Genomic DNA, 12,105 nt, shown 5'->3' with positions numbered 1-12,105 from the left:
ACCAGTTGGATTGTGGCACAAGGCCTTCTGCTGGTACCTTCGACTAATGTCCTTAGAATATGCTTCCTGCGCTTCCCCACACATTCACCCCTTTTTAGTACCTTCACCATAAATTAAGATTGGTCTGTCTGTACGTGCTGAATTGTCTCCCCATGGCCTTTCAGCATCTGTTTCTATTAGTTCTTCAGGAGTATCAGGGTGCTACCTTTGTTTACACTGACAGTTCTAAAACCTTGAATAGGAGAGGATATGCTTTTACTTCTCCTGCTCGTCAGAAACATTTGTTCTCAGAAATGTTTAGTGTCATTATGGGGAGTTGATAGTCAGTAACAGAATCATACTTTTTATTAAATTGACCTCCCTCGGCAGTGTTTTAATTTGTAGTGACTCAGTGAGCAGTCTCCATGCCGTTGATCAATGTTACTCTTGTTACCTTGTGGTATCCATGACCTCACTGTCCATAGTCGTACTGCCTCTTCAATTGTCTTTTTGTGGGTCCAAGTCACGTGAGTATCCCAGGGAATGAACTGGCTGATTGTTTGGCTAAAGAAGCAATTACTCACCAACCATTCACTTCAACAATCCCAGGTGTGGATTTGCGGGTGGTAATGACATCTCCTCACTCAGAGATGAAATGACATGATGGGTTACTGCTCCCCCTGATAAACTCTGCACTATGTAGGAGACAACTGCTGCATGTAACTCCTCCTCCTGTTCCTCCTAGAAGGAATTAACCCTCTTATGTTGCCTCCACATTGGTCATACCTAACTAATCCATAGTTTTATTTTATGTAACAAGCCATCTTCACATTGTGGCTGTGGAGCCTTACAGACAGTAGCTCAGATGCTGGTGGAATGCCTCCTTCCAGTTCTCTGTGCTAAATATTGGCAGTTGAACTGGTTCTCCATTTTCTCTGTGAAAGTGCCTTTTATTCCTAAATGTAACATTTGAAACTGCTTTCGGGACGAGGGAAGCTGGCTGGGGTTGCAGTGCCTTGTGCTGGGCCTTGGGGTTCCTTGACACACGTTCTTTGGGGGCTGCCTCTGTCATCCTTCTTTTACACATTTAAATTACATTTATTTTAGATGTGGTTTGCTCATTTTTCTGCCTCATCATATTTCCCATTTTAGGAATAGCACTCAGTTGAAGAGTAGGTGCTGTTCCCCTCTTTCAACTTTGTCTAGAATGGAATGGGGAGGGAAAGGCAATGGGAGGGATGGCTCCTGTTGCATGCAGAGCCATAGGGGTCACCCAACTCCTACCTTGATTATTTCTCTCACTTTCTTTCATTATTGATGAGCCAACTGATGTCCATTACATTTTTATCCATGTCACTTTTACTGTTATGAATCTCCCAGCTAGAAAGCATCCTTTGCCGTGTAACTGTCTCCGCCCTTAATTGGGTTGACAAGGGAATGGAAGAGAGTGACAATTCTCTTATCGTAGATGAGCCCTAGGAGACCAATGGTCTGTTCTGACCTACGTACCTGTATGAACCATGTGGTTTTACCTCTCCATAAATTATTTCTCAGCTCTGGCATCGTTATTGCCTTCAGTGCCTCAGTTTTATCACGACTATGTACTTCCTTCAGATTACATTTCTGGAAGATGTCACAAACTGCTGATAAACTACTTCTTGGCTGAGGGTCTGATGGCCTTGCTCTTTAGTTCTTTAACCCCAAACCAGCCAACCAAAATTGCTGTGCTGGTATGCAACACAGCTACAAATTATAATAGAAAAGGTTCAGGAATCTTGCCCGATCACCAAAATTACGCAACATTGTGTCCAGTTAGTACTTGGATGGGTGACCAATTGGGAAAAACAGGCTGCCGTTGGTTTTAAGGACATGCAAATTGCTGGGGTTGCATTCCATTGAAAGACTTACATTAGACCATGGTCTCACACAACATTTTTACAGGAAGGCTATTGTGCACAATCTGTGCAAGCACCTTATATTGATGACTAATGGGTTGTGTAATTAATTAGGTTACCAAACACATCATGAAGAAACTTTGACACTACCATTAGTGAGTTTGAGCTTCATTGTCACATGGGGCCAAAATTATGAAATTGCAGACACTGGCTCTTACTCTGGATCAGAAGTTATGATGAACACTGAAATGCCGTACTCCCCACCCCCCTCTCTCCCTCCCCCTCCCACCTCCCCCTCCCACCTCCCCCTCCCACCTCCCCCTCCCACCTCCCCCTCCCACCTCCCCCTCCCACCTCCCCCTCCCACCTCCCCCTCCCACCTCCCCCACACCCTCCCCCTCCCCCTCCCCCCACACCCTCCCCCTCCCCCCTCCCCCCACACCCTCCCACCTCCCCCTCCCACCTCCCCCTCCCACCTCCCCCTCCCCCCACACCCTCCCCCTCCCCCCTCCCCCCTCCCCATCAAAAACACAAATAACATAAGTGAAAAGTTAATCTGTAACTTGTACTCAAAAAATTATTCAAAGTCCAGTGAGTGGTTAGAGTATGTAACTCGTGCAGCTGCTTGGCTGCACAGTCACATGACAGACTTAAAAGCAACAAACAAAGACAAAAGACACAATGAAGGCAGGTGTCCTTGCACGCCCTATAACTTGGCCTTCAATATTTTTAATGGTGTCACTCACTACGGAAGCTAAGTTGGACACTTAATTACCTCTATTAAAATTTAAAGCTGATAGCACATACATATAAGATATTGGAATACAGAAAATTAGAGGATCATTTTGCCACCTGTTATTAAAAAGCAATGCAGCATTGAACAAATTATGAACAAAGTTCTGAAAGCATGCCTATGTTAAATTTTGCAGTGTGACAAAAATTACATAAAATTAAAAATTTAGATACATATTGAATGGTACCTATATTTGGAGTATTCTCAAAGTATGATGATTTGGTAAAGATCTAGGAAATTAATGTTGTTTCATATTATGTGTAATTATGGGGGAGTTGTAGTACTGATGCACAAGCATATAATTTTTTTTTTTTAAATCAACTCCTTTTGTAATTCCTTATACATCTGCAAGATCTGAATTTGTTGCGGTGTTCACTGACACAATCCACTTTCATTTTATGCTTCACGTGATTAGCTTGCTGTGGTGGTTCAGTTGTTAATTTTATAATCTGTCATAAGTAAAACAATAGCAATTTCCATATTATTTATCCCACAATTATATGGGAAATCACAATTGGCTCATCTTATCACCATGACTTTTCTGGTGTACTTAATTTTTCTGTATCATGTTTGTTGTCTGTAATGCTGTTCCATTGAAAATATAGTATTCATGTCTGCTCCACTTTCAGTGATAAACTATGCATTTGGCACACAGCCAACACCATTCCTCACATACCTTGCTTGGGCAGCTAGCTGCTGCAAGCTGTTGAAACACTCACTGCTGCCTATCACCCCATAAGTAAACCTCTTGTCATTTCACAAGCAAAGTACACTTTCTTTTTTTCTTTCTCTTATCAGCCAGTGATAGAAGATGCTTCGAGTGTGGATGCCAATGGCCTGGATGGAGGCTGCGACGATGCTGTCGCAGAGGAGGGGGACCTTGAGCTGTGGGACTCCCGGTACATGCTCCGCGGGGACCAACACAGTGCGGACGGAGCCTTTGGTAACTCCAGGTAATGCAATTGGGACTGACAGTGCTGCATTGGGAATGGAACTGCAAAGAGTAGCTCACTTGACACAAGCAAAGCTTTCAGTAACAAAGTCAATTTTCAACTTTTTTTCCATCTGGTAAAGGCACATCGTGTTAATCAATGAGACAATAGAAATGTTAAGTAAATATTCTCAAGGTAAGCAACAGGTAGCTTCAGAAATGGACAAAAATGTGGAAACACTGTGAGAAATGCGTGCTTGCTCATAACTGCAGATGGTAGGCAAGCCTGCTGACTGCAATGTTCTGTTTGACCATAAATAACACTTGTGCAATGTCCATAATGCATTCATTGTGTCTGTCATTGTCAGAACAGTATTCTGTGCAGTTGAGTGCATTATGTTGGACCTAAGTTAAGTCAAACACAGGCAAATGTTGGTGCTCATATGGTAGATGCCTCCGTACCCAAGGTAGCCAAAGTGTATCGAAGATATATACCACTTGTAAGGAAAGCAGGTAGATATATACACATTAGTCAAAATGTAGATAAAAATGTTTTTTGCGTGATTGTGACAGTCATCATACACGGTTTTGACAGAACAATGTCATACTTGCAAACCCTATTGGCACCAAAACAATGTGAAGGGAGCTCATAAAAACAGGAAGCTGCAGGGTGCACTGGGATTCCAAAACCACTCAGCAGTGATGCCAATGCCTGTAGTGCAAGAACATGGTGCCAAATCCACAAAACCTGGAGCAATGGAAGAATGCCATTTTCCCCCAGTGGCTCACATCTCTTTTAGAAGTATGTGCTTGGCCACCATGGGGCCCCAGCCCTTGCAGTAATAATTTTCTTGTCATGCTGCAAGTTGCTCCATCTACTATTCTTTTTCCTCTCTGGCTTTTCATTGGATGGTCTTCTTAGTGCTGATTGTGCATGGTTCTGGTTTGTGATTTGGACACTTATTTTCGTCCCTTCTACAGGAAAATAATAAGACTTTTCATTCTTAACTATGTGGTTCCCTTGTTGGATTTGACTTGGTTACTCCTTTTCCAAGTTGTCCAATGTGGCGCACATTCCACCTTTTGTATCTTTCTCTCTTTTTCACCCTTCCTTCTCTTTTTATTTCCACTTCTGTTGCTTTCATTGCTCTTCAGGAAAAGTCCTTCAGTGATGGGCATTCCCAACACCCCATGGTCATCATGCATTCTGTCAAAACCATGCTGTTACTGAGAAGGCATCTTGAGGGGTCTGTACTTTGGTTCATAGGGATGTCATCAGTGAATGAATGGATCTGTTCATTCCTCACTGGAGGCGATAGTGGTGCAGGTGCAAATGACATCAGTATTTACCATTTCCGACTGTAAGAATGCAATCTTGCAGCATGTGACAGGACATCTTCCTCTTACATTACTTTTCCTCAAGAGTAATTGTTGATATCAGTATTTTTTAAATTCTGGACAGGTCAGTATAATCTCAGTTGCTTTTCTGAAATTTGGATATAATTTAAGACACAGTATGTTATCTTTCAGGCTAAAATTTATGAAAAGGAATTACTGTATAAAATATTTTAGTTTCAATGTTATAATCGAAAAGTACTAGTTCTGAATATACAGTTAAAATTTTTTTTATTTTTTTATTTATTTTTATTTTTTATTATTATTTTTTTAGAAACATTGGAAATCGCGAATTATTTGCACATTTCAAATTTCTATTATTAATTGGACAATCTTGTTCTGTTTACTATGTTTATTTCTGGATTCATTTACGAAATAATAATCAAAATTAATAATGTAACAAAAACCAGTAGGAATTCATTTGTTAAGAAAAATTGTAAACTCTTTGGAATATTGTTATTCCCACAGAGTTTGTGTGTCATAAGCTTGCCTCTGATGTGATTAGACATATTTTTGTATAATAAGTGCGAACAATGTAATTTAGGCTTCGTTATTGAGAAAAATCAAAATACTGTATGATAGACTAAAATGTGAGAAAATCAGTGGAAAATATATTTATCTCAGTCTTCCAATTCGTTTAGTTCAAACTAACCATGAGGACCTAATGTTAGATTTTCAGCTTCAAAAATCACACCCATAGATAAGAAGAACTGTAGCCATGTCAACTTGACAGGCTGAGTAAACTTGAAAGTTTAATGTAATCTTCGCTCCTCTCAAATCTTCATAACACTTTGTCTATTAATTACTAGAACTGGGCATTGTTTAATATGAGCAGTAGATGGAAGAAGGAAGGAGGGGGAAGATTATAAGTGGTGACATTGAATAAAAAGTTATCAGGTTTCCAGCCATGTCAAGTGAAAGTTACGTACACCCTTATATACACCAGCTGCCGGCTGTATGTCACTGGTGCTCACGGCATCGCCATATGTGGACATACATTGACTCGGTGTTTGATATGCCTGCTTCATCTGCGCCGTCACTGGATCCCACGCTGTGCTGAGCTCAGGCCACCTATTCTGTTTAGGGTGTTAGTGGTAATTTTCGTTTCAAAGGGTTCTTTAATTACACAGTCCCAGAAACCACTAGTGCAAGCCATGACAAAATTTCCTCAAATTGTATCTGATGGCCATTTAAAAGAGCATTTTCAGCTAAAGCTGATTTCTCTGGGTAGTGTAGACAAAAAAAAAAAAAAAAAGTATCTCTTGCTTCTTCCTGCATTGTTCCATAGTGTGAACAGCTTGTCCGGTGTAAGACTTGCCACACTTGCAAGGTCCCCCCAGGGGGTCCACAACTCTTTTGTGGATACGTGTGTAGCGAGCACGAGGCCCCGAGCTAATGTGGCCATCCTTCTTTTCCAGGCTGCATACCTTCCTTTTCCGCATCCTTCCCTCTCCCCCATCTTCGTCCCTCCTCCCCTCACCCTGGCTCTTTCCTTCCCTTTCTCCCCCTCTGGGAGTATGGTTTGTGCCTACGTCCGGAGACGGATGCTCGTAAATGTACCGCATTCTTCGCCTTCTCTGCTTGTATGTCTTAACCCTTCCTTTGTCCTTCCTTTTCCTTACCTCTTCTCTTTACCCTTTTCTCCGCTGCGGCATTTGAGACCTCTCCTCTTTCCTTTCCCTGTCTTTGTTTTTCCCTTTCTCTTTCTTCCTCCCTGTGCGTGTCTGAAGGCCGACCCACGCATTTTTGTGCGTAGCCAGTGACGGGGTAACGTGTAATTCCCCGCCCCGGGTAGACAGGTAGGACACGTACGTACCCCCTGGTAACGGCAAGGCCCAGGGAGGGGTGATTACCCGAGCTGATACTTTCCGAAAGTGCCGATTGGTCCCTCCGTCTGTTTGTCAGGAGGTGTGACCTGAGGTGTGAACAATCACCTAAGGCAGGAGTGCCCTCAGAGAGGTCCCCCACAAGGGAGGAGCGCGCCATCGGAGATGCCGGTAATCATGGGGGATTCTTCCGCAATGGTTTCCTCACCTTCCACTATGTCTGCTCACAAGCGTAAGTTCACTGAGTCTCAGCCACAGACAGTTCTTCCATCGTTGCCACAGTTCCTAGTTGTTTCTCGGTCTGACGAAGGTCACGACTTCTCCACGGTCAACCCTTTCATTATTCAGAAAGGTGTCGACGCAATTGCAGGTCCTGTAAAGTCATGTTCCAGATTACGGAATGGCATCTTGTTGTTAGAAACAGTCAGTGCCCTCCAGGCACAAAAATTGCTGCGTACTTCACTGCTCCACACCTTCCCTGTCCGGGTTGAACCGCACTGCACTTTAAATTCCTCGCGTGGAGTCGTTTATACACGCTCCCTCGATGGATTGTCTGACGAAGAAATTCAGCACTACCTGTCTGACCAGGGCGTAACGGCTGTTCATAGAGTTATGAAAAGGGTTGACACGAACATCATTCCAACCCGCACTGTCTTCTTGACATTTGACAAAGTTCAACTTCCATCGAAAATCAAAGCAGGCTATGAGATAATTTCCATTTGCCCTTACGTCCCAAACCCTACGCGTTGCTATCGGTGTCAGCGGTTCAATCACACCAGCCAGTCCTGTTCCAATCCGGCCAAATGTGTTACGTGTGGCAAGGATGCCCATGAGGGTGCTTGTCCACCTCCATCCCCTAACTGCATCAACTGTATGGGTGACCACGCTGCTTCCTCTCGAGATTGCCCCGTTTTTAAGGACGAAAAGCTCATCCAGGAAATCAGAGTGAAGGAAAAGGTGTCGACCTTTGCTGCTCGAAAATTATTCGCCAGTCGACAGCCCACCGTACCTCAGACAGGAAAATACAGCACTGTCCTTGCTTCTCCTCGGCCAACAAAGGAGGCAGCCACGCAGACTTGAGACCTCACCTTTAGTGCCACGGTCGTCAGGTCGAAGATCGCCCGTTCAACCTCACCACTTTCGCCTGCCCACTCTATGGCTCACCCTTCATTGGGTTCTGCTAAATCTCGAGCCCAAAAGTCAGACACCAAGACTTCGAAAAAAGAGCATACTCATGAAGATTTTTTACGTACCCCAACTTCACAACCATCGGTTCCTCCTCCATCTAAACATCATATTTCCAAGAAGGCTACAAAGAAACCCAGTTCATCTCCTTCTCCGCAAAGGCGTGTCCCATCTACAGCACCACCTGGCGGAAATCGCCCTCACCCGTCTTCTGTGTCGCCGAGGCGCCCTGCTGGCGGCCGATCAACCGGCCGATCGCTGGTGGCAGGAGCTGCTCCTGAACAACCTATGGATCAGGATCTTCTGCCTTCGGCTGAATGCCATTCCATGCTGTCGGTTGCAAGCTCTGAGCAGTCGTTGAGTTGACAGCAACCTTGGTCACATTCCTCCATTTTCTGTTCACCCTATGTCCATTATCCACTGGAATATCCGCGGCATTCGAGCCAATCGGGATGAATTGTAGATCCTCTTACGATCCTACTCGCCGGTCATCTTCTGTCTTCAGGAAACAAAGGTGCGTCCCCATGACCGCTTTGTTCTCCCTCATTTTCAGTCCGTCTGATATGATCTCCCCTGTGTTGAAGGCACTCCAGCCCATGGAGAACTCATGATTCTTCTCCATGATACTCTCCATTATCACCCAATCCACTTAAACACATCCTTCCAAGCTGTTGCCGTCCGTCTTTCCCTTTCTGGATACACTTTCTCTCTTTGTACTGTATACATTCCATCGTCCACACCAATGGCACGAGCTGATCTCCTTCATATTCTTGGTCAGCTTCCACCCCCCTATTTGCTAGTTGGGGACTTCAGTGCCCACCATCCACTTTGGGGATCTCCACATCCTTGTCCACATGGCTCACTATTGCTAGACGTCTTTCACCAAGTGGATCTAGTTTGCCTCAACACTGGGGTCCCTACATTTTTGTCTGTCTCCACGACAAATTTATCTCATTTGGACCTTGCAGTCGGTACTGTTCCGCTAGCTCGGTGCTTCGAATGGTTCGCCCTTGATGACACACACTCGAGTGACCACTTTCCATGCGTCCTTAGACTGCAGCCTCAACTGCCATATATGCGCCCGCGACGCTGGAAGTTTGGCGAAGCCGATTGGACACTTTTTTCGTCTCTAGTGACATTCGATGACCGTCACATTCCCAGCATCGACGATGAGGTCACACATATTACCAACGTTATTCTTACAGCTGCGGAACGTCCAATACCACGCACCTCCGAATTGCCCCGGCGCCCCCCAGTTCCTTGCTGGAACGAGGCATGCCGTGACGCAATACGTGAGCGGCGACGTGCTCTTCGCGTTTTCCACCACCATCCTACTTTGGCCAACTGCATCTGCTATAAGCAGTTCCGTGCGCGATGCCGTCGTGTCATCCGTGATAGCAAGAAGGCAAGCTGGAAATTCTTTATTAGCTCATTTAACACCTTCACTCCCTCCTCGGAAGTTTGGAGTCGGCTTCGACGGTTCTCAGGCGCGCCTAGTTTATCCCCGGTCTCTGGGCTCACTGGCGCGCATGATACATTAGTGGACCCCGTCGCAATTTCTAACTCATTGGGTCAGCACTTTGCTGAGATTTTGAGCTCTTCAAATTACCCGCCAGCATTTCTCCCAAAGAAACGTGCAGCGGAAGTGTGACCTCTTGCTTTCTCCTCTCAAAATCGCGAAAGCTACAATACTGTTTACTCCATGCGGGAACTCCAACATGCACTCTCTTCTTCTCACTCCTCCGCCCCAGGACCGGATGGTATCCATGTCCAAATGTTGCTGCGTTTATCAACCCATAGTCTGCATTACCTCCTTCGCCTTTATAATCGAATTTGGACCGACAGTACTTTTCCCAGACGATGGCAGGAAGCTATCGTCGTTCCTATTCCGAAACCTGAAAGGACAAGCATCTCCCCTCTAGCTATCGCCCCATTTCTCTCACGAGTAGTGTCTGTAAGGTTTTGGAGCGTATGGTGAATTACCGTTTAGCTTGGTGGCTGTAATCCCGCAGTCTTTTAACACCTGCCCATTGCGGATTCCGAAAGCATCGTTCTGCAGTTGACCATCTTGTTGCTCTCTCCACTTATATCATGAACAATTTTCTCTGGAAACACCAAACAGTAGCAATATTTTTTGATCGGGAGAGAGCATACGGACAGGCATTCTCTGCACTCTGTTCTCTTGGGGCTTTCGAGGTCAGCTGCCCCTTTTTCTTTGTGAATTTATGGCAGAGTGCACGTTTAGGGTGCGGGTGAACACTACTCTCTCCCGTACTTTCTCCCAAGAAAACGGGGTACCCCAGGGCTCCGTGCTGAGTGTTGTACTGTTTGCCATTGCCATCAATCCAATTATGGATTGTCTCCTTCCTGATGTCTCGGGCTCCCTCTTTGTGGACGATTTTGCGATCTACTACAGCTCTCAACGGACCAGCTTTCTTGAATGACGTCTTCAAGGATGTCTCAATCGCCTCCACTCTTGGAGCATCAAAACCGGCTTCCGTTTTTCTCCCATTTTGTGTTAAGTTTTGGCGACGTAAGGAGTTTCTTCCACCCTCCTTACATCTAGGACCTGTCAACCTTCCGTTTTCAGACGTCGCTAAATTCTTGGGTCTTATGTTTGACAGAAAACTATGCTGGTCCTCCCACATTTCGTATCTTTCGGCTCGCTGTCTGCGATCCCTCAACACCCTCCGTGTCCTGAATGGTACCTCCTTGGGAGCAGACCGAGTGGTCCTTCTCCGCCTCTATTGCGCCTTAGTGCGCTCGAAATTGGACTATGGAAGCATAGTCTACTCCTCTGCTCGGCCGTCTATTCTTCGGCGTCTCGACTCTATCCACCACCGTGGATTACGTTTAGTGTCTGGAGCTTTTTACACCAGCCCTGTGGAAAGCCTTTATGCTGAGACTGCTGAACCTCCGCTGTCCAGTCGGCGAGCAGTCCTTCTGAGTCGTTATGGTAGCCATCTGTCTTCCATGCCTGCTAATCCAGCCCATGACATTTTTTTCGACGGCTCCTTTGATGTAGGGTATGCAGGCCGCCCCACCTCCTTACTACCACCGGGAGTCCGCTTCCGTCAACTGCTCCATTCTCTTTCCTTCCGCTTTCCGAAAACCTTCTTGACAACTTGGGGTACAGCACCGCCTTGGCTCCGTTCCCGGATCTGCCTGCTCCGTGACCTTTGTCGATTTCCCAAGGATGGTACCCCTTCACTTGTTTATCGTCGGGCATTTGCTGCTCTATGTGCACAAATGACGGAAGCCACATTTATTTACAGCGATGGCTCGAAAACATCGTTAGGTGTAGGGAGTGCCTATGTTGTTGGCGACACCCCAAATCACTTTCGGCTTCCCGACCAGTGTTCGGTCTATACTGCGGAGCTTTACGCTGTTCTCCGGGCTGTCCACTACATCCGCCGCCATCAGCGGTACAGTACGTTATCTGCTCCGATTCTCTCAGCTCTCTCCTCAAAGCTCTTTACCCTGTGCACCCTCTGGTCCACCGGATTCAGGACTGTCTGCGCTTGCTCCACCTGGGGGGCGTCTCGGTGGCGTTCCTCTGGCTCCCAGGACACGTTGGTATCTGCGGAAATGAGGCGGCCGATATTGCAGCCAAGGCTGCAGTCTCTCTTCTTCGGCCAGCTATTCCATCGATTCCCGTCGGCGATCTACGGAGCGTTTTATGTCGTCGTGTTGTTCATTTATGGCACGCGCACTGGTCGACACTTCCCCAAAATAAATTGTGGGACGTGAAAACTCTTCCTTGTGCTTGGACCTCTTCCTCCCGAACGCGTCGTCGAGAGGAGGTAATTTTAACTAGACTCCAGATAGGGCACTGTCGTTTTAGCCATAGACATCTTTTAAGCGGCGATCCTCCCCCACTCTGTCCCCACTGCTCTCAGTTGTGGACGGTAAGACACCTTTTAATTGAGTGCCCCTATTTTACTCCGTTACGCGCCCGTCTACAGCTGTCGCCTGATATATCGTCAATTTTAGCAGATGACACGCGATCGGCCGATCGCGTTCTAGAGTTCATTTGTGCCAGTGAAATGTCGTCAGACATTTGAAGTTTTTTTTGGGACAACCAACCCCCTTCTGTAGTGA

At 45.9% G+C, this 12,105-nt stretch overlaps 1 protein-coding gene across 1 annotated transcript in view; it reads left to right on the top strand.

Annotated features, from left to right (window-relative positions):
* The window catches only part of LOC126092434 (5'-3' exonuclease PLD3-like), a 104,669-nt gene that overhangs the window by 11,153 nt on the left and 81,411 nt on the right, over nt 1-12,105 (top strand). The window contains exon 2 of the mRNA XM_049908033.1: nt 3,466-3,620. Coding sequence (XP_049763990.1) covers nt 3,466-3,620 — 155 coding nt within the window. The remainder of the gene's footprint in view (nt 1-3,465; nt 3,621-12,105) is intronic.

This window comes from Schistocerca cancellata, chromosome 7, assembly GCF_023864275.1.
Source record: "Schistocerca cancellata isolate TAMUIC-IGC-003103 chromosome 7, iqSchCanc2.1, whole genome shotgun sequence".
Taxonomy (NCBI): Eukaryota; Metazoa; Arthropoda; class Insecta; order Orthoptera; family Acrididae; genus Schistocerca; species Schistocerca cancellata.
This window is presented reverse-complemented; position numbering and strand designations above follow the sequence as displayed.